This window comes from Protomyctophum bolini (genome assembly GCF_963924005.1).
Source record: "Protomyctophum bolini genome assembly, chromosome: 1".
Taxonomy (NCBI): Eukaryota; Metazoa; Chordata; class Actinopteri; order Myctophiformes; family Myctophidae; genus Protomyctophum; species Protomyctophum bolini.
In genome coordinates, this window is record NC_137862.1 from 37,872,259 (window position 1) to 37,895,433 (window position 23,175).

At 42.6% G+C, this 23,175-nt stretch overlaps 2 protein-coding genes across 3 annotated transcripts in view; one reads left to right on the top strand and one right to left on the bottom strand.

Annotated features, from left to right (window-relative positions):
- The window catches only part of LOC308319145 (semaphorin-4B-like), a 92,229-nt gene extending 74,097 nt beyond the window's left edge, over nt 1–18,132 (top strand). For both annotated transcript variants that reach the window (XM_080769022.1, XM_080769021.1), the window contains exons 9-17: nt 501–682; nt 3,565–3,715; nt 4,641–4,851; nt 5,325–5,440; nt 7,228–7,385; nt 8,693–8,781; nt 8,859–9,036; nt 10,039–10,305; nt 11,060–18,132. In XM_080769022.1, the coding sequence (XP_080625148.1) occupies nt 501–682; nt 3,565–3,715; nt 4,641–4,851; nt 5,325–5,440; nt 7,228–7,385; nt 8,693–8,781; nt 8,859–9,036; nt 10,039–10,305; nt 11,060–11,402 (1,695 nt within the window). In that variant the 3' untranslated portion in view covers nt 11,403–18,132. The remainder of the gene's footprint in view (nt 1–500; nt 683–3,564; nt 3,716–4,640; nt 4,852–5,324; nt 5,441–7,227; nt 7,386–8,692; nt 8,782–8,858; nt 9,037–10,038; nt 10,306–11,059) is intronic.
- A 3,822-nt stretch (nt 18,133–21,954) lies between these two features.
- Nucleotides 21,955–22,977, bottom strand: LOC308320252 (zinc finger protein Pegasus-like; the record flags this gene model as incomplete). The annotated part of the gene is made up of 1 exon (XM_080770570.1): nt 21,955–22,977. One exon carries the CDS (start codon nt 22,975–22,977, stop codon nt 21,955–21,957), a length of 1,023 nt encoding a protein of 340 aa, XP_080626696.1.
- Nucleotides 22,978–23,175: the final 198 nt, after the last annotated feature.

Below are 23,175 nucleotides of genomic sequence, written 5' to 3' on the forward strand. Positions count from 1 at the left end.
CCTCATCATGCACCTGTGCACAGTGTGAAGCTCAACAGCTCCACTTGGTCACCTGTTGGTACCACAGACAGACAGTGGCTGCACCACTTAAAAACATGTGAAAAGGACATTCTTTGGGTGCTGGCTATGTCCTCCACTTCTATTATATTATTTTGCCGTGCACCTTAAAGACTTTCATCTAATCTGGAGTGTTGCAGGCCTTCTGCCTTGCAGTCATTTCTCTCAGTTGAGAAACCTGCCTACCAATGACATCATCGATGGGGAGTCCAAGCTGATAGAAGGTCCTGACGTGTTCGGAAACCTCTCTGTAACTCCCGAGTGCCTGTGGTTCTCAAAGCGGGTTCCCCCGGTGGTTCCAGGGGGTCCATGGCTAAATGATTCATAGTTAGTAACCAAATGTACATTTACTGGTCTGTAATCTAAACAAACTATAGGGCTACTTAAAGTTAAAAGGTTTGAGAATCAGTGTCTGACATGGCATGTTCCTTGTGTCCTCGCAGGGCGATAAGGGAGGCGAGCGCGTGCTGCAGAAGAAGTGGACCACCTTCCTGAAGGCTCAGCTGCTGTGTTCTCTCCCTGATGACGGCTTTCCCTTCAACATCATCCAGGACATGTTTGTCCTGAAGCCCACCGGAGACAGCTGGGAGAACACTGTGTTCTACGGGGTCTTCACCTCCCAGTGGTAAGCATTAGGGCTGCACCATATTAGGAATACGGGCCATATGCCATAACATTGTTGAATACCGATAATGATATGTCCCGCGATTAAGTAAACACATACTTGTACAGTGTGTACAGTTTCAATGTCTTTCTGCCCTACAGTAGTTTGGCTGCTATCATAGAACCCAGACAATGAATAGCCTACTGTATGCATTGCACATTGCACACACTGGAAAAATGAACACAACTTGACAATACATTTTGAAACTGCTCAGCTGGAGAAAGAAATCTTCGAATCTGGATAAGCACATCCTTTATACTTGGATTGTTGAAATGAGTTAAAACCTGAAGTAAAATCATCTCTTTTGCAATGTGCAGGTATAAAGGAGCAACGGAAATAAAATAACATTTAAGGGAAGTTAAAAGATTTAAGGAAGTAGGCAAGGCAAACGTTCTTGAGTTGATGATGCAAAGTTGTCGTTGCATGTGTACCTGAATAAGCTCAATATGTGCAGTCATGCAGATGTGAACCGACACTGATTTTGTGCCTAACTTCTACTAAAAAGAAAAATGAGCTTCGGGCAGTTCAGCAGTGTGTTTTATTGTGTCATAACGGGTATAAAGGAGCATCAGGCAGTTCAGCAGTGTGTTTTATTGTGTCATAACGGGTATAAAGGAGCATCAGGCAGTTCAGCAGTGTGTTTTATTGTGTCATAACGGGTATAAAGGTGCATCAGGCAGTTCAGCAGTGTGTTTTATTGTGTAATAACGGGTATGAAGGAGCATCAGGCAGTTCAGCGGTGTGTGTTATTGTGTAATAACGGGTATAAAGGAGCATCAGGCAGTTCAGCAGTGTGTTTTATTGTGTAATAACGGGTATGAAGGAGCATCAGGCAGTTCAGCGGTGTGTGTTATTGTGTAATAACGGGTATAAAGGAGCATCAGGCAGTTCAGCAGTGTGTTTTATTGTGTCATAACGGGTATAAAGGTGCATCAGGCAGTTCAGCAGTGTGTTTTATTGTGTCATAACGGGTATAAAGGAGCATCAGGCAGTTCAGCAGTGTGTTTTATTGTGTCATAACGGGTATAAAGGTGCATCAGGCAGTTCAGCAGTGTGTGTTATTGTGTCATAACGGGTATAAAGGAGCATCAGGCAGTTCAGCAGTGTGTGTTATTGTGTCATAACGGGTATAAAGGAGCATCAGGCAGTTCAGCAGTGTGTGTTATTGTGTCATAACGGGTATAAAGGAGCATCAGGCAGTTCAGCAGTGTGTGTTATTGTGTAATAACGGGTATAAAGGAGCATCAGGCAGTTCAGCAGTGTGTGTTATTGTGTAATAACGGGTATAAAGGAGCATCAGGCAGTTCAGCAGTGTGTTTTATTGTGTCATAACGGGTATAAAGGTGCATCAGGCAGTTCAGCAGTGTGTTTTATTGTGTCATAACGGGTATAAAGGTGCATCAGGCAGTTCAGCAGTGTGTGTTATTGTGTAATAACGGGTATAAAGGAGCATCAGGCAGTTCAGCAGTGTGTTTTATTGTGTCATAACGGGTATAAAGGAGCATCAGGCAGTTCAGCAGTGTGTTTTATTGTGTCATAACGGGTATAAAGGAGCATCAGGCAGTTCAGCAGTGTGTGTTATTGTGTCATAACGGGTATAAAGGTGCATCAGGCAGTTCAGCAGTGTGTGTTATTGTGTCATAACGGGTATAAAGGAGCATCAGGCAGTTCAGCAGTGTGTGTTATTGTGTCATAACGGGTATAAAGGAGCATCAGGCAGTTCAGCAGTGTGTTTTATTGTGTCATAACGGGTATAAAGGAGCATCAGGCAGTTCAGCAGTGTGTGTTATTGTGTCATAACGGGTATAAAGGAGCATCAGGCAGTTCAGCAGTGTGTTTTATTGTGTCATAACGGGTATAAAGGTGCATCAGGCAGTTCAGCAGTGTGTTTTATTGTGTCATAACGGGTATAAAGGTGCATCAGGCAGTTCAGCAGTGTGTTTTATTGTGTCATAACGGGTATAAAGGAGCATCAGGCAGTTCAGCAGTGTGTTTTATTGTGTCATAACGGGTATAAAGGTGCATCAGGCAGTTCAGCAGTGTGTTTTATTGTGTCATAACGGGTATAAAGGAGCATCAGGCAGTTCAGCAGTGTGTTTTATTGTGTCATAACGGGTATAAAGGAGCATCAGGCAGTTCAGCAGTGTGTTTTATTGTGTCATAACGGGTATAAAGGAGCATCAGGCAGTTCAGCAGTGTGTTTTATTGTGTCATAACGGGTATAAAGGAGCATCAGGCAGTTCAGCAGTGTGTTTTATTGTGTCATAACGGGTATAAAGGAGCATCAGGCAGTTCAGCAGTGTGTGTTATTGTGTCATAACGGGTATAAAGGAGCATCAGGCAGTTCAGCAGTGTGTGTTATTGTGTCATAACGGGTATAAAGGAGCATCAGGCAGTTCAGCAGTGTGTGTTATTGTGTAATAACGGGTATAAAGGAGCATCAGGCAGTTCAGCAGTGTGTGTTATTGTGTAATAACAGGTATAAAGGAGCATCAGGCAGTTCAGCAGTGTGTTTTATTGTGTCATAACGGGTATAAAGGTGCATCAGGCAGTTCAGCAGTGTGTTTTATTGTGTCATAACGGGTATAAAGGTGCATCAGGCAGTTCAGCAGTGTGTTTTATTGTGTCATAACGGGTATAAAGGAGCATCAGGCAGTTCAGCGGTGTGTTTTATTGTGTCATAACGGGTATAAAGGAGCATCAGGCAGTTCAGCAGTGTGTTTTATTGTGTCATAACGGGTATAAAGGTGCATCAGGCAGTTCAGCAGTGTGTTTTATTGTGTCATAACGGGTATAAAGGTGCATCAGGCAGTTCAGCAGTGTGTTTTATTGTGTCATAACAGGTATAAAGGCGCGTCGGGCAGTTCAGCGGTGTGTGCGTTCACTATGGCCCAGGTGGAGAGAGCGTTCAGTGGACGCTACAGAGAGGTGAACAGAGAGACCCAGCAGTGGTACACCTACAACCACCCTGTACCTGAACCACGACCCGGAGCTGTGAGTCTGTCTGTCTTTCTGTTTGTCCCCTCCATCCCCCTCCACTAAATCAACACATGCAAGCATTTATTTAAATTGTTAATGTCGGCCAGAAACACGTTATTTCCATATTTTAACTTTTTGTTTTTTCGTTTAGTTAATTCCCTACTTCATACTAAAACGTCACACAAAAGATTAAAAGTAGCAGGTCCACAAGCTTTTTTAGATCTGCTACTTTACTAAAAGTAACAGTTTTGGACATACAGTATGAGGTTTCCACCCGACAACTATTTTAGTACACATGTAGTCGTGTATACTGTAAGTGTTGTTTGACCCGTGGATGAGGATCACACGCCTGCTGTCATGCCTGCTGTCAACCACTGGCTTATGAAAGCCAACATCACTGATGCAACACATTCAAAATGTTTTGGTTTCATTAACATGCTTTTGTGATAAGAGCCCTAAATTCTAGCTGTGGTTTTCAAACGTCTAACTGCAGGTCAGATGAGGGGCCAACATGATCTCCTAATGTTTTCTTTGTCGTTTTTGGCCGGGGCACATTAAACAAAATCCAACATAAAGCATAAGAATTTATCTGCCAAGACTATTGTCTTGTCTTTGCAAAAATCAGTTTTGCCACAACATATATATATTTTTACAATAACTGACAATCCTAATCAAAGTTAGGAATTCTTAGTAGTTTTTACTGTCAACATAAAATGTATTCTGAAAACATAACGTGCTGATCTACAAATCTCACAAAGCATCACAGCTAATTTAGAAGAATTTCCCTTGCCCACTCCAAATACTGTATCGTTAATGTGTCATGGTTAATGTTTTTAATGCTTACACTTTCTCTTGTATTCAGTGGCAGTGTTTGTCCCATTACTAAAGTAAGTTGTAGTGTTTACTTGTATAATATTGAGTTTCTTCCCCTTTCATGCAGTGTGTCACAAACCATGCCAGACAGATGGGCATACAGTCGTCCTTACATATGCCTGATAAGGTGCTCAACTTCGTGAAGGACCATTTCCTGATGGACAGCGTGATCCGCAGCGCCCCCCTGCTGCTGAAACGCAGCGTGCGCTACACACAGATCGCCGTGCATAAGATCCAGGGCATGGAGAGAGCCTACGATGTCCTCTTCATTGGAACAGGTACAGTTCATTCTGTGATCGCAAAATATTGTCTCTCTCTTGTGGGAGGAGACCAGACAGTGTCCGCCCTGAAACTGGAAGGTCGGGGGTTCGATCCCCGGCCGGGTCATACCAAAGACTGTAAAAATGGGACCCAATGCCAACCTGCTTGGCACTCAGCATCAATGGTTTGGATTGGGGGTCAAATCAACTAATGATTCCTGAGCACGGCGCACGCTGCAGCTCACCGCTCCAAGAGATGGGTCAAATGCGGAGAACAGATTTCTATTATTTATTCTCCCGTGGACTGGCACCACTAGAAGGACTTTGGTGTGCGTAGCATTCTTGTGCACAGTAGGAGACCGAAGGCAGGACACAAAAGTTAGAGAATGCCATTTTTAGATTGTTAGAATAATTTATATACAGTACGTAAATGGCATGCCAGTTATTGTTTTGCATGATTAAAATGTATATGGTTCCACCTGTTTTCCCAGATGATGGAAAGCTGCATAAGGCCATCAACACCAACGATAAGATGCACATCATAGAAGAAATGATTCTGTTCTCCGAGCCGGAGCCTGTGCAACACATCGAACTGGACCCACAGAGGGTACATCAAAAACGTTTCCTAATATTTCCAAATATATATTGTGGGGGCTGACGAGGAGGGGGGACCCGGGGGCCGGCTGAAGGTGAGCGGGTTAACTTAGGTTCCTTCTGTTCTATAAATCTCGTGCAGTATTTTGCCCACAAGGGGGGGCTGACGTCACAGTTACGTGGTATCTCACTGGCTTCACCGGTAGCTTTGTCAATGTTACTTATATTTGCTGTCTAGCCATTGGTGGGGTTTCTCTCCAGCTCCAATGTCCGAAGTCTCCTTGAGCCTCACAGCCATTGGAGCCAGCGTTCCATTTCTAAAGCCTGGAGAGTGGGAAACACACAGATACTAACAGGTCGGAAATAACGGGGAATTTGAAGGTGTATGTTGACCGCACGCCGAACCAGCCTAGGGGAGATCTACAGAGCGCGTGAGAGAACAGAGTGTGGCTTTTATAGGCGCGGCTATGCAGCTGTCCGTCCATCGGCGTTGATACAGCAGCAGATTAGGCACGTAGCGCCCTTCCCAAATGACACCATGGGATTTCCTCTTTGCTCCGCCCCTCTGGCTCTCTCTCTCCCCCAGGGGTTCCCCCGTGGCGAACGGTCCAGGCCCGAGACGCCACAATATGTTATAATTATTATATATACCGGTATATGTTTTTTTGTTTATTTTTGTTTGTTTTATAGATCTGCAAGCTCACAATGGCTCGCATCACAATACATTGTGATCTTGCAGATCATCACAAACAGCTGAAGTATAAATCATGTGTACTCGCAGCATCATTCATAGTGCTACAATCTACATGGCTATCATCATAGTTATTAATTTGTCACTAAGGTCATGGAAGTGGGAAGGAAATGTATTAAAGTGGAAAATGGTTCCAGATGTGCTCTGTCCTCCTAGGGAACACTCAATCAAATGCAGTGGTGGAAAGTAACTAATTATCTTTACTCAAGTACTGTACGTAAGTACAATTTGAGATGCTTGTACTTTACTTGAGTATTTAAAATGTTTATACCTTTTACTAATATGCCACTGCAATTATATGGAAACTAGTTACAAGTTATAGAAGTTATTACGTTATTATTACAAAACATGCATTAATTACAAAAGTCTGAGCACTTCTTCCACCACTCTCATTTACCAAAGTGGGGAACAGTTCCAGACGTCCTCTGTTCTCTAGGAAGAATTCCATCAGATGTTCCTGGAAGTTCAATCATTGTCTAGAGGCCAGTGAAATTAAATTCCACCGCGGCCATCTCTCTCTCTCTCTCTCTCTCTCTCTCTCTCTCTCTCTCTCTCTCTCTCTCTCTCTCTCTCTCTCTCTCTCTCTCTCTCTCTCTCTCTCTCTCTCTCTCTCTCTCTCTTACGTAAGCAGAACCTCACCAGGCCAAAAACAATCATACTGCATTCTTATCTACCATTATGTAATACACAACCACAACATAATCAAGTTTATGTAACGCTCAATGACTCACAACAGGTAACAGATGACAGTTTATATTACTGCAGTTAGTTTGTATATTTATTGTCATGATTTAAACTTTGGATTACTTTTAAAAACTTCGTAAAGTGCTTTTTTAAATTATTATTTTGAGGGGCTCTAGCCCCTCCTACTGTATGTCCATATTTTTGTGTATGTGCACAAACTTTGTCCTACACACTTTACTGATGTGTGTGTGTGTGTGTGTGTGTGTGTGTGTGTGTGTGTGTGTGTGTGTGTGTGTGTGTGTGTGTGTGTGTGTGTGTGTGTGTGTGTGTGTGTGTGTGTGTGTGTGTGTGTGTGTGTGTCACAGGGCTTGCTGTTCGTATCGTCCCACTCTGGCCTGGTGGAGGTGCCTGTAGCTAACTGTTCTAACTATCTGAGCTGTGGGGAGTGTGTGCTGTCCAGAGACCCTTACTGCGCCTGGACAGGGAGGCTGTGCCGCGACGTCAGAATGGCTCCGCCTGACAGGTGAGTTAGGGGGGTTGTTTTAAATGGGTTTTTTTTTGTGGCTTTCGCCTTTATTTTATTTATTTGATAGTAGGCTGACAAGAAATGGGGAGAGAGATGGCGGGAAGACATGCAGTAAAGGCCGTCGGGCTCGGGAGTCGAACCCGCGGCACACTGCCAGACTGGATTACCAGCCAAGGTGCCTGGACCACTGAGCCATGGCCATGGGGGTTGTTTTGTATTTACATTTTTACAGAGTGGCCTCGAAGGCACCAGCCTGTGTGGAACAGGGTTCGGCAATAGTTAACACCCTTAACGCCCGGGGTATTTGGAACCATTAAATCAGCGATTTGCAGCTTCAGAGCCTATTTCAAGGTTGCTCCGCGCCATCTTGGAAGGAGCTAGAAGTAGCCCCAAAACACCCCCGAGGGGATCGACAGCAACGGGAGCTATGATTACTTCTCTAACGCGTGATGGGCCGTCAAAAACATAATCTTTGGTTAGAATTGGAAGCAAGATTTTTGACATCCCAACTGCAAATGACATCGAATGTTGCCCAATCGACGCTCCCAGCCTGTAGACTGGTGCGCTCGGTTATGAAATGATTAATGTTCCTTCTTTTGATTAATCTCCATCTGGGGCGTGGAGCGTAACTAACTATTTGATAGGACAGAGACCTCCGTTTTGGCAGGTAATAATGTTAATTGAAACATTTCAAATTAGCACTCACTTAAAATAGTGTTTACTTGCAAATGGAAGGTTTGTTGTGATCATGTTTATTACACGGCTTGTTGAATGCTCAATTCTGATTGGTCAATCATGGAATTCAGCAGTCCTGTTATTTCTGGATAGCAGAAATGTGATGAACATATTCTTACAATGAACGGGCCTCAACCAATCAATCAATCAATCATTCAATCATCATTCTGCAGTGCTTGGTTTTTACCCTGTTCAACACAATGTACCTAAACAGTACACTTAAGAAGAAGAAGTATCCTTGAAAACAGTAGGCAAACCAGTAACAGAATATTGATTCCTATTTGATCAACACTTCTTACTAGAATATTGCGAGCCGACCGTGATGCACCAGGCATCATCTACTTTCTTCACCATAAGCAGTTAAATTATTTAATTTATTAAGACGGGTGATTAAAAACCGCTCCACTTTGCGTTGGCATCTAATCAGTAATCACCCTGTCTGGGTTAATTTCTCAATAATTACTGATGACTGTTCATTATCCCTTGCATGTTGACTATCCGTTGCATGTTGAAATTTCATTTTATTATAGTTGTTAAATCTGCCGTCTTATTTTTTCTTGATGTTTCAGCCACTGGCAGCAGGATGTAGAAGAAGCCGACACTTCAGCCATATGTAACAGAACCTTTCAAAGCTCCAGATGGAGACCCAAACCCTCCCGTGAGTCAAATTAGACCAGAATATGGACCATTTAACTCTTGGGAAAAGGTTCTCATAGTTGTGTGTATTTCCTGCAGCTCTGTCTCATTGCCAGCACATCACCATCCCAGCCAGCACCTTCAGAGTCCTGCCCTGCAAGCTGCGCTCCAACCTGGCAACCAGGAGGTGGCACTACAGGGACAACACCAGCCAGTTCATTTACGCCACCGCCGAGGGAAACCTTGTGGTTGTAGCGCCACCGCAGTCTGACACAAGGTACAGTAGTTCACTACGTTTTTATTAGTTTTAGTATTCGTTATTATTCTTATTTTGTTCTGAGTTTTGATTATCAATAAATGTAATTTTGCTAGTTTCGTTTTTACTTTTTATTTTGTGAAAATGCTTAGTTTAAAATGTTATTAGTTTTAGTGTTAGTTTTAGATTATCTTTTTTGTATCATAACATGGGGTATTATAATGGTTGGGGGCAGAGCATTCACACACATGCCCCCTGTCTCTGGGATGCCAACTCACTAGACATTTTCTAGACTTAAACCCCATCTTTTCCCCTGCATTATGGTTCCCCCTATAGTTTCACTGAAATCACTATATTCACCTTGCTGCCCTGTGGTTTTAAAACCCTATGTTATATTAAAGGATCTGTTGATGATCTATAGCTGTGTCCTATCGCATGGTACTTATGTCAGTCATGTGTATTGGCACATTTTATTATGCTTAAGTATTTTTTAAGCATTTTTCTCTATTATTTTAGTTAGTTTTACAAACACTGTATCAATTAGTTATAGTTATTATTAGTTATATTTTTATTTCAGTTAACCAAAATGCAGTTTTTGTTTCGATTCTAGTTTGAGTTAATTGGTTTTAATTAACTGTATGACAACCCTGGTCCAATAGGCTGGTTTTAGTTAACTGTATGACAACCCTGGTCCAATAGGCTGGTTTTAGTTAACTATATGACAACCCTGGTCCAATAGGCTGGTTTTAGTTAACTGTATGACAACCCTGGTCCAATAGGCTGGTTTTAGTTAACTATATGACAACCCTGGTCCAATAGGCTGGTTTTAGTTAACTGTATGACAACCCTGGTCCAATAGGCTGGTTTTAGTTAACTATATGACAACCCTGGTCGATCCAATAGGCTGGTTTTAGTTAACTGTATGACAACCCTGGTCCAATAGGCTGGTTTTAGTTAACTATATGACAACCCTGGTCCAATAGGCTGGTTTTAGTTAACTATATGACAACCCTGGTCCAATAGGCTGGACACATACGAGTGCTGGTCGGAGGAGGAGGGTTTCCGCCAGCTGCTGGCCAATTACTGCGTGAGGGCGGAGCCGCGGCAGGAGAGCACCACTCTGACTGGACACTCCCGGACGCCACACGTGGAGCGGGAGGAGCCCATCATCTTGCCCGGGGAGTCGCGTTCCACGCAGATCCACACCAAGACCTACTGGAACGAGCTGATCGTGGTGTGCGGTCTCCTGGCATTCTCGCTGGTCGTGTTCTCGCTGTTTGTCATCTACAGGTCAGCTACAACTCTCTGCTCTTTAAAGATGGAGTACCCTAAACATGATCATCAGGTCTTATTGTTATATAAGGAGGTATAATTTTTTCAAAAAAAGTGTACAGTATTTGTTAAAATGTTGTTTTTATGTGGGCACGCCCACCAGTTCATTAAGTTTGCCTGGTGGGTGGTGATGGGTGGTGATCCACCTGAACTGAGCTGTAGTTGTATGATAAAGAGGGAGGGTTTATGGGAGGGGTTGATAGTGTGATGTCACTATATTACTGTTTATCTCATTGGCCCGTTTGACTGCCAAGGGTTCAGCCTCCAGGACGAAACCCTAAATACAAAGTTAATACATCATTGCACATTAAAACGACTCCAGGGTGTCTAATGAAGTACTGTCACCTCATAGACACATGAAAAATTGTGGCACTCCATCTTTAATATCATAGCTAAACCCCTTTCTGTTTGCCGCTGCCTTTTATTTAGATTTTTTAAATTATTCTTCTGCACTATATTACAGTACCTTTTTTATTTCAACTTTTGGATTTTCCAAACCTTTTCATCTCGAGATCCAAAAGATGCAGAAATACTTTTGAAAATGTATTTGTTTTGTTTTGCGCACACTCAGATCTGTGCACAATCAATAGATTTATTTGCAAGCTTTCGGTCTATATTGACCTTCTGAAAATGTAAATGATATTTACCCATCACCCAGAAATGGTTCCCCAACCCATTATTTGAGAAGCTTTAACATAAACCTGCCTTGCAGAAACCGGGACCGCATGAAGTCTATGCTGAAGCAGGGCGAATGTCCCAGCATGCAACAGAAGAAGCCGCGGCTCGCTGTGGGGGGGAAGCCCGCCGAGAGCCTGCCACTTAACGGGAACACCGTTCCCGTGTCCACCTCGGACCACAAGGGCTACCAGACGCTCAACGACAATTACATCTGCAGCACACCCACACACGAGTCCTCGCCCGACAACAGCAAGAGCTTCTCCGAGACGTCGGAGCGGCGGCCGCTGAACCTGAAGGAGAGTCACGTGGAATACTCCCCCACCTGCCCGCGGCCACGCGTCAGGCTGGGCTCCGAGATCAAGGACTCCATCGTATGAACGATGCATTGTTAACCACTTAAACCCTATGTACTTTGTTGACGGGGGTGGGGGAACACTTGGTCCCTCAGGGGTCAGTACTCTGCCCACTCCTTTTTTCACCCCTTTCCCTCTACACCAAATCTCTTCGCCGATCAGCTTTTTTGCCGAATGTTCACCTGTTCTTTTTGCCGACTGTTCCCCCAGAATAGGGACACGATAGGGTTCACGTGGTTAAAAAAATGCTGACACCGAATCTGTACCGGGGACACAGATGTAGAGGAGAGGGGAACCCCCCCCCCCCCCCCCCGCCACAGAAACACACATTACAGCACATCTCCTTAGTTTGTCATCATCTTTTAGTTGTGTGATCAGTGCACGGAGGAGGACTTTTTCTGGAACCGTTCCTGCTCCAACCCAGTGGTGTGTGTGTGTGTGTGTGTGTGTGTGTGTGTGTGTGTGTGGTCGTATGGTGAGGGTGGGAGAAGTTCTGTTGGCATGGAAAAGGATGCAAGAACGCCGATGTGGTTCCTCCCAGCATCATTGAGCCAACAGCAGCTGATTCATTTGCTCGAGTCCTTCTCATAGCCTGTGTGTGTGTGTGTGTGTGTGTGTGTGTGTGTGTGTCAGTGCGTGAGAAGTCCGCTGACAATGTCTACTATTGTTCAGCATACCACTAGAATAACGGAACATCATCTGCTAATCAATGAGACACGGAAGCATCACAATATGCTGACAGTGGGATGGAGTCGGATGCACATTGTGATTGTATGAGTTTGGTGGTCAAACATGAAGCTGAATCAGATCAAGCCACCCAAGAGAAAAAAGCACATATTGGATCGATGGAGCTCTCACCATCCTGTGGGCCTGTGGGAGTGAAAAGGAAGAGGACCGTCACTAGAACCCGACCCGACCGATGGCAGATTCTTGGGTGAGTCAGAGACCACGATTACCAATGTTTTGACCGATATTTTTGGTGAACGAGCCAGTTACAACCAGCAAATATAAATTACACACATAAATTGAACTTTTAATTTATTTATTTAGACACTTAAGCCCAATTCAAAGATTTACAAAAATGTACTTTAAAACCTTTTCGACCCCAGGTTGAAAGTGGTAAAAAAACCAACAACATTCTGTACACATCTGCTTTATAATTAGCGATACCAATGTCAAAAACAGTCAAATGATCGCAGATATCGGTCTGGCTCTACCCGTCGCATGAATACAGGTCAGAGTAGTCAAATCTGCTCAAAGAACGGTGTTCTGAGGCTTCAGGACCTGAATGCACACTGATGATACACGTCAGACTTTCTCAGATGTCTGTTAACTGTGCCATGGACTTAAAGGATGGTTTGTCTGCAGAGCGCACGTTCACTCATCTGAAAGCAGCCACGTTCTTCAGCATTGAGCTGTAGAGGCAATAAGACAATTTGTCATCATGGAATTGAAATGACTGCGGTACCGTCTCTTCAAAGCAAAAAATTAGCCAAGGAAACGACGTTACGTTAACAGTGAAACTGAAAAGACTCATTCCTTTAAACAGGATCTTAGGAGGATATGGGAGACGTACAGACAAGCCAAGACACGACGGAATGCCCACATCTGTTATTATCACACCAAAAGCATTATGCACACTGTGCCAAAAATATCTTTGATTGTCTTATTCTTATCTGACTGAAATAGTGCCATTTCCTCACAACCACTTCACGCCTCGCCTTCTGTTGGCACTGATCACTGGCCAGTTGGCCACCATCAGCACATGTTGGTGTTTGATCAGAACCCGGCTTTCACAAAATCATCTTCATAAAGGTCACTCTTCCAAACTTATGGAAATGTGTGGCATGTATGGACATACTGTATCTCTAGTAATTTCATCTGAGGCCTTGTTCAGACTGTAGGCAAATCCAACTAGTTTCTCAAATCTTATCTTTACTTTATGATTGACTGTCCACACTGTTATCAGAGGTTGTTGACCTGTCTGCGTTGGTTGCTGTAGTAAGTTACCACAGCAACCAATGTAGCCGCATAACGAAACGACTTAGAAGGAATGATATTCTGTCGCACGTGTCACTCGATGGAAATATCAGACCTACAAGCTCACAATGTGTTTTGCGATGCAACTCTTAACACAATGTGACACATTGAGCTTGTGGATCAACTATTCTCCGCACGTGAAAGTTTAAATCTGGCATCTTCTTTGAAATCAGATTTGAATCACATTGCAAACCACCCAGGAATGTGGTTAAAATCAGATTAGCGGAAATTGGTTTCAATGTGGTTTTCTGAATTGGTTAAAAGCATGTTGCCAATCTATTTTGTTTAAACCCAATCCAGTTCAGATAGAAGGGTAATTTATTCATCTATTTAGCCTAGACTGGCTGCTAGTACCTTATGCAGGGGTAGGGGTATAGAATAATACCTTAACACAGGTATTCCTAGTTCTGTTTCATATACATGAATACATGCATAGGCCTACATACCGTACATTCAGCAGAATCATTTAAATTGCCAGGCCATGACAGTAATGCGAAAGCACAAGTGATGATCAGGGGTGTTGAATATATTCAGGTTTGCACATTTCAATAAAATTAACAAGATGAAACACGACTACTGAGGGTTTGACTGATCAAGAAAAAAGAAAAGAAAAAAAAAAAGATTACGATCAAATCAATTCTTATGACAGGGACCATTGCAGCCAATATAACACTATTGCAACCACATCGCTCAGATTTTGTAGAGACTTAAAACACAGACTTTCCAAAGATGTAGGAAACTGTATTTATAGTATTCTGTAAGGGGGCGTGTCCACAGAACGCTAGTTTGAGTGTAGCAGTGCTTTGGATGTCATGTCCAGAGTGCTTAGTACTAAACACACAGAACGCTCAAACCAATCAACCGTTGCTGTGCTCAAACTATTGTGTCATCTGCATTATTACCACAAATAGCCTAGCTAGCCATGAGGATGAAACGTGATATTGATGAGGGTGCTCCTCTCCAATACGGTATTTCTGCTTGAAGCGGACCCAGAGAACACTGAAATGCATTGCTCGGTGTGAAGAAGAGGAGTGCTCCAGTGTTTCTTTACCATAGGAATGCATCTCAAGCAGCTCAAGAAAAACACTTTCTGTGGATACGGCCCCTACTTCTGATATAACTCACATTTCCAGCGCCATAAAGACAACATGGCAGCATTAATGTTGTGGAATGTATCACCAGTTTAGTGTATTGATTAGATCAATATTTATTCCAGAGTCCAATATAAAATATCAGTATTTTGCTACAGTATATCAAACACTGAGGAGATGACATAACGCTGTGTCTCTGCTACACTTTTGACAAAGTAATTGCACAGAAAGCATACTGCGCAACAGTGGTCAATGTTTATTTGTGTGTGTGTGTGTATAAATGTGTAGTTAATATTGCGTGTTTTAAGGGACCTTGTGCAAGATGTCTTGTAGAAATAGTTTTGAAACTAGAGAGTGCACACTGCTGATTCTTAATTATAATTTTTTTCATAGTGCTTTATTGCGTACACCATACATTACTCCCGTTGCACAAAGCACTGCACACTTATCAGTATGTTCTTAAAGGAACACTTTACCCATTTTCAACCTCATCTTCATATAATTGGTCCTCTCTAATGCTAAATATTGTGCCATTTCTGTCTGTTCAGTCTGTGTCTCACTCAGAGGGCTGTGGGTATTTCGGAAACCTGCCTACCAGTGACATCGTCGGTAGGCAGGTCATTTCAAACCATTTCAAACGTTGTATTTTATTGTTTTATTAGTGCAAGAACAATAGCTTAAATGTTAGCATGCTAACTTTCCATGAAGAGAGAGGCTGAATTCCCATCGATGATGATATGCCCACAGCCCACAAATGCCATCTTATAATGAGCTTTAGTGAGGACCAATTATATGCAGATATGGTTGAAAATGGGTTAAGTGCCCCTTTATTGATTATCCAGGTTCAGGTTGCTATTTATCAAGCATTTCAAAGTAGTGCCACCAGCTTTGCCTTTTGTCACAGCGAATAACCTTGGTCGTATAACGTGTTTAACGACAGGCGACAGACTTTTACCACACAACCATTTGCTATTCAAATAATAGAAATGTCCTAGCTGTACCAGAGCACTGGTTCTCAATATGGGGTCCAGAGACCCCCAGGAGTCCTTGAGGGGATTCTAGGTGATTTAAACACAATTTCTCTATTTCCCAAAAATGTTGACATGTCTTATGGAGGTCCCTAACACAAAACCTTTTCAAATGGGGTCTGCGGCCAAATGTATAACTTGGGTGTCCATGGGGAACATGAAAAATGTTTGAGAACCATTATTGTCAGGCAATCTAGTTAAGAGATTGAGAAATGTAGATCCTCCGGTCAGATAGGACATTATACTGGTTGACTAGTGGTATTGCACAAAGCTCAAAACGCAGAAGATCCTCCACCCAACCAGGTTTTCTGTATTATCTCCGCAGTATAAATGTTGTCGTTTGCACGGGGACCCGGATTAAAATCCCGGGTAGGACATAAGAGTTACAGATTGTGGCTTTAGGCAGGATTAATACTTTGTCATATGATGGTGTTGCACACCGAAATGGCAGATCTACAATGCATCACAGACGCATGTGATTTTGTTGTTTGTGACTTTTTTCTTTGTTTGCCCATAATGACATGCCCAAAACGGGGTTAATATGTGTTTGATGCAACTTAACACACCTATTCTGAGATGCTTGATAGATGAGGACCATAACACATTTTCACAATGACTTTTTAGGTGTCATGTTTGCCTTTTGCCATGTGCCACATTGTTCGCTCACCCGCCAGTGTCCACACCAGTGGTGGAAAGTACTCAAAGTACTCAAGCCAACAACAAATGAAAGTTGCTCTGTCAAATTTGCATTTCACTTGCTTTAAACATTTATATACTTAAGTATATGTCGGTTTGAAAACTTTAAGTGCAAGACAACTTAATCAAAAGTAATTGCTCCAGTGATTAGAAATTGATAATTCCAAATATGCTCCTCATTGACTTACATTGTATGCTGACTATTGCTGAGACAGCTCTCTTTTAGTACGTAAACAAACACAAAGTTGATAAAGACAATATAGTGAGCATCACCAATGTTAACTTCCTGTTGATTTTACTAAAGATCCGGATCCAGTACAAAACAGTACAGTAGAAGTCTGAATCAACTTTCTTTGTGTTTACATACTGAAAGAGTGACTTTGACAGCTGTTTCAGCGTTCAATGTAAGTCAATGAGTAGAAGTTTTTGAATTATCAATTTCTAACCCCTGAGCAATTATTTTTTATTTCTTGTCTACATTTGGAGTTACATCATGGCAAGGTAACTACACAATCCACACTCTTGTATTCAAAACAATGGGGCTTAAGTGATTACATTTGTAAGTTTTGTCCCGGGGGTCCCTTTCTCGAAATAATAGTAGTGAAGTCAAAAGTAAATTTGTCATTGGAATGTAGTGGTGTGAAAGTCACAAGCTTATAAATGTACTTCATTACTGTCCACCACTGAAGCTCAATCACCAGCGGGGGGGCAGTGTGGTAGAAGGCTTGATTGTAGCTCTCCATTGGGGCGACACCGGAATGGGTGCGACTTTGCCTGCCAACAAAGAGCTTAAAATGCTGCTCCAAAATAGTGTCTCATTTCTCAAAAGCGCTTGTGTCAGAAATGTTAATGGCCTTCAGAACAGACTGTGGTTAGTAGATAATTCAACATTTACCGGCTAGTCTTATTACAAAAACGCTGAAGCTACAACTCTTTGTATTCCAAATGAGTTATTAGATATGGACTAAAGGTTTAATTTATTATATCTAAGACTTTAATCAAAGATGCATCTGATAAAGACAAAACAATAAAGCTTTGTGTAATGCTATTACATACTTGTTCAGTTCCCACAGCGTAATACTGTACTGTTTGTAACGAATGTAGCCAAGTCGGTTACAATATAGATATACTGTATATCACATATTTTGCCTAACATCTGCAAGGATATATGGATATGGCCTATAACGGCTGTATATATTCGTACAAATGCAAAACCAAGAACCATGTTGCAGCAACATTTTAGAAGACTTTCTAGCACTGCACAAGTAAACAACCAATTTGGGTGCTGTCGGAAATACGCTCAGAGAGTGCCGATGTGCTCTCTGGTCTGTTGGATATTCATGGAGAACTCGGTGTGTACACTCCGGATCGTATCCCGAAGTTTTCTGGAAAATACGATGGCTGCAGTTTGTTAGGTACTCTTTTCTGGAGTCTCTGGACAGTATATTCAACATGCATCTACATGTAAGAAAACGTTAATAATCCTGTTTATGCATGGGCTGAATTGAATGAATTCTTAAACATGAAACATTAATTCAGAGCGCTCCATGCTCAAAACCAGAGCACTATGAATTTATCCCAGTGTATTTCCGAAAATGACTGATTTGTGCAGCACAGCTCTAAAATGTTCCTGATCAGACAAGAGACAGTGTTAGCGTTGTCTCCGCATCATCCTCATCCTAAATCACCATGAGTTTAGTTGACTGAACAGCTATTACAAATGTGGTCTTGTATGCTTGCATGAAAATGTTTTTTTTTATCAATCGGTTGTGTACAAAAATATGTCGTGAACTGTATTTTTTTGTATCATACATTAATATTGTGACTGTTGTTTTTATTATATTGTACATAAAAGCACTTTATTTTAATTTTTTTATTAAATGAATTACGTGTTTTCAAGTTCGTGTGTGGGTGTTTCATTCAGTGGTGGAAGGATAGCCTACTCTCCCAAGTTGCTGCATCATCAATATCGTTGCTGTGGGGTTTATATTTAAATTGTCTTAATCCAGAGCGATTTACATTAAGCAATAACAAAAAGCATGGCATACACACAAAAGTAGTTCTCATGAAACATGCGTAAGCTAAGAACGTAACATTGGAGTATCTATCATGAAACTATATATGTAAACTATACATACTAATACTATAGGCCTACTATATTATATATTATACATAATGTACTATAAAGTGCTATGACTACATAAAATGCAATTCTAGTACTGTCTAAGTAACATGCTATTAGTCTGTTTAAAATGCTATCTAAGTCTACATAAAGTGCTACATCTAATGGGCTATATAGGGCAAGTGCTACGTAAATGTATGTAAATAAATAAATGTGTTACATTTTCTTGCATAAACACAAAGAGCTGTTTCCATAACTGCACAAATTTTTGCACATAACATGAGTAGCTGTTATAATAACATAACATAACATGAGTAGCTCTTTGCCTGCCTGCCTGTCTGTCTGTCTGTCCATGAGTAGTTATTTGTCTGTCTGTCAATGAGTAGCTGTCTTACTGTCTGCCTGTCTATGAGTAGCTGTCTGCCTGCCTGTCTATGAGTAGCTGTCTGTCTGCCTGCCTGTCCAATTGTCCATGAGTAGCTGTCTGTCTGCCTGTCTGAGTAGCTGTCTGCCTGCCTGCCTAATTGTCCATGAGTAGCTGTCTGTCTGCCTGTCTATGAGTAGCCGTCTGCCTGCCTGTCTAATTGTCCATGAGTAGCTGTCTGTCTGCCTGTCTATGAGTAGCTGTCTGCCTTCCTGCCTGTCCAATTGTCCATGAGTAGCTGTCTGTCTGTCTATGAGTAGCTGTCTGCCTGCCTGCCCAATTGTCTATGAGTAGCTGTCTGTCTGTCTATGAGTAGCTGTCTGCCTTCCTGCCTGTCCAATTGTCCATGAGTAGCTGTCTGTCTGTCTATGAGTAGCTGTCTGCCTTCCTGCCTGTCCAATTGTCCATGAGTAGCTGTCTGCCTGCCTGTCCAATTCTCCATGAGTAGCTGTCTGTCTGCCTGTCTATGAGTAGCTGTCTGCCTGCCTGCCAGCAAGTTGGTTAACAGAAAATAAATTGTTATGGCTGAGTAAAATAAAATACAATAAACACAATTTGCCTGAAAATAGATTACCCAGCTATGACCTTTTTCATGAAAAAAAATGAGTAGTGATATGGCTGACTGAGTAAAATAAAACAATCTACCTGAAAATAGATAGCTATAAGTGAAGAGCAATTTCCGCAATTTCCGCAATTACCATTTCCGCAATTTCCATTTCCTCAATTTCCATTTCCGCAATTTCCATTTCCACCATTTCCGCAATTTCCATTTCCGCAATTTCCATTTCCGCAATTTCCGCAATTTCCATTTCCACCATTTCCGCAATTAAATTTTCCGCAATTTCCATTTTCATTTCCAACTATTAATGGCAGCTGGGTTTCATCATTCAAATAAAATAGAATTCTGTCCGTTTAGCTATAAAATTATGTCAGGGAATAGGGATACACAGTATATGTCTTTCATTTGCATTGCATCTCCCCCCCCCCCCCCCCAAGCTTTTATTTTCGTTCGAGTAATAGTACAACTCTAATAGTATTACTTATAATAATGTAATTAAAGATAACTTCATTCAGATTTATTTATTTTTATTTCATTTTCCAGAGGTTGAGGTTGAGTATCACTGGTAGGGTACGATCATACTTGTAAGATATGGGGGAGCCATACCTTTGGTTGCTTTGAATGCCAGCATCAGAGTTTCGTATTCTGTGCGGGCAGCGACCGGGAGCCAATGGAGGGAGCGGAGAAGGGGGGAGACGTGTGAGAATTTTGGCTGGTTTCAGTTTCAGCACCGTGCTGAAACGGACATGCATGCATGCATGCATGTTGAAAAGTATCTTGCCACAAAAACATTAATGTACAAATTCCAATCGGGCTTCAAAACATCCCACTCCACTGACACATGCCTATACTCTATTTGAGCAACCACATCAAACAAGAGGTGGATGCTGGCAAATACTGAGCATGGTCAAGCTGGACCTCCAAAAAGCTTTTGACACTGAACCACTCCATACTGGTAAACAAGCTAAAACAAATTGGTTTTGATAGCACATTATTGAGTTCAATTGGATGCCCCCCCCCCCCCCCCAATGAGCTGTGGTGTTCCACAAGGAAGCATACTAGGGCCTATACTGGTCCTGATATATGTTAACGACATGACATCAGCTTGTGACTGCAATTTGTTCCCGTTTGCAGATGACTCAGCACTGCTGGTCTCAGACAGGAACAAGCTGCAGGTTCAAAAGGCCCTCAGCTCGCTCTGAGCACCTGGCTCGCTGATAACAAACTATCTTTACATCTGGGAAAAACTGAATCCATTCTCTTTGGTTCAAATAGTAATCTCAGCAACGCTGACGACTTCTTGATTAGAGTGGGTGACAAAATTATCACACGAAAAGATGAAATTACCTACCTAGGTTCCATCCTGGAGGCAAATCTTTCCGGTGATAAAATGGCCGCCAATGTAATCAAAAAAGTCAATCAAAGAACAAGATTCATATACATTAACTTAATGCGGCTAGCAGGCTAATATCCGAATACTGTAATATTAAATGATGATATGATAAATAATGTATTATTGATTTTATAAACATTGTCGTTTTTATGTCCAATGTATTTGTATTTGAGTTAATTAAGTTAACATAAGTATATATAGCTAAATGCATATCCATCCATCCATCTTCAACCGCTTATCCGTAGTCGGGTCACGGGGGCAACAGCTCCACCAGAGTGTTCCAGACTTCCCTCTCCAGAGCAACATTAGTGACTTCCTCCTGGGGGATCCCGAGATGTTGGCCTTGGTCTTCCCTGGGGTCTCCTCGCAGTGGGATGTGCCTCGAGGACCTCCCTAGGGAGAAGCCAGAGAGGGATCCTAACCAGATGCCCGAACCACCTAAACTGGCTCCTTTCCAGGCGAAGAAGCAGCGACTCCATTCCGAGTCTCTCTCGTGTGACTGAACTTCTCACCCTATCTCTAAGGGAGACGAGGTGAGTGTGGACTGCAAGTCCGACCTCCCCTTAGTTCGACCTATACGGTCGGTTAAGACTGAGGTTAGGGTTAGCCATATATATATATATAAGAAAGCTAGATGGCTCACCCACGCTCTGGACAACAGAGAGCGACGTTGCTACGTGGCAGCCATCTTACCTCGGGGCAGCATAACATTGTTTCTATGGGAATGTACTTTTAAATAACCATAACTTGCTCAATTTTCAACAGATTTTCAAACGGTTTGGTTTGTTATAAACGTCAGACGTCTGCATACTTATATGCTTTTATATGACGTTCATATAAAAAATAAAATTAAGCAGGTAAGAGTCCTGAGTCATAGCCACGTTGACAACGTTTGTAATAAACCAACCCGTTTGTAAATCTGTCAAGATTTGAGTGAGTTATGACTGCCATTGAACATAGCCTACTGTACGTAGCCCCGAAGCAAGATGGCCGACGGGTGAACTACGTCAGAGACTCTAGCCTTTATATGGTCTATGGGGTTAGCGACCTACATGTGGGCCGGTTAAAACTGAGGTTAGGGTTTGTTCGGAATTATGGGAGGTCGGAATAATGACATGGCACCGAAATCTGGCCCTCTCCATCATCAGTTTCCCTCCCCTTGTAGATAGCCCTGATGTCATAGTAGCTGATATATGAGCGACGATTATGCTATGTGGTGAGTGTCACTTTACATGTTGTCCATGTCCACGAGCAAAATGACACGCAAAATGATACTTGTCTCTGCACGTGTAACCGCAGATGTTGCACTGGAACGGGTGTTCATATCCATGGCAGCCCATGTGAATGGTATAGAGGATGTTATCACCAAAATCAACATCACAGTGGAGGCATTTTTTCTGAGGTTGGTCTTGGGCGGGCGTGCCAGGCGTGTCCTCTGTGTAACAGGAGTCCTCAGCCGGAGGTGTCTGGACCCCCACGGCCAAGTCCTGATGCTGTGTGACGATGGGGGGCTTCTCATCCTCAGAGACCTCGTCTGGGCAAGTGATTGTCGACATCTGGGCTGGTGGGCCATGGCTTGAAACATCGTTGGCGTTGGTGCTTAAACTGCCGTCAAGGGATTTGTGGGCCATGTCCTCATCATTATTCAACGGGTGGTGCAGATCGCTAAAGAGGTCAATCAGGTCATCTGACTTTGGCACTCGCTTCTTTAGAGGTCTAAATTTGACAATGAGCTTGACCTTCCCCTTCTGTTTGGAGGGCAGGGAGCGCTCCCCTCCCGTTTTGGGCAGAAGGTTGTGGCAGCGTTGGTGGTGGCGAGAGATGTTGCGCTCGTATGCCGAGGAGAACGAACACAGGTGGCAGCAGTGGGGTTTTTCTCCTGTGTGGATTCGGATGTGCTCTTTCAGACGAGCCTTCTTGTTGGTGTAACTGCAATACTTACACTTATAGTTTCCATCTAACATCCTTTCCCATTCTTCACCCTTATGTATATTTGCTCCCTTCCCCACCCAGGGAAGGTCCGTCTTTGATCCTTCATCCCCCTCTCCTAACAGGCTCTCCTCAGCAGACGAGGGAGCAAGAGAAATCTGTTCACTCTTTGTGGTGTCGGGTTTGAATGATTTTCCCATTCCTTTTTCTCCACAAACAGAGCCGGTGATCATGTTGACATGCTGCATCTGTTCTGGCAGATAATCTTGGAATTGTGTCACTTTAGAATCCACCGGTTCTGTCTGAAAGTCGTCCATCTGTAATCCGACACGAGAAACTTGTTCTGAATTTCCCATAAAACACTTAAAGCTGTGAAGTGTGGAGGCTGTTAAATATGGATAAAACGTGACATGCTGTGACATCACCAGCTGTGATGGAGTTGGATCTCATAGCCACGCCAGTTGGGGAAGGAATAGGATATTTGTACTAAACATATAATAAGGTCAGTCAATTAC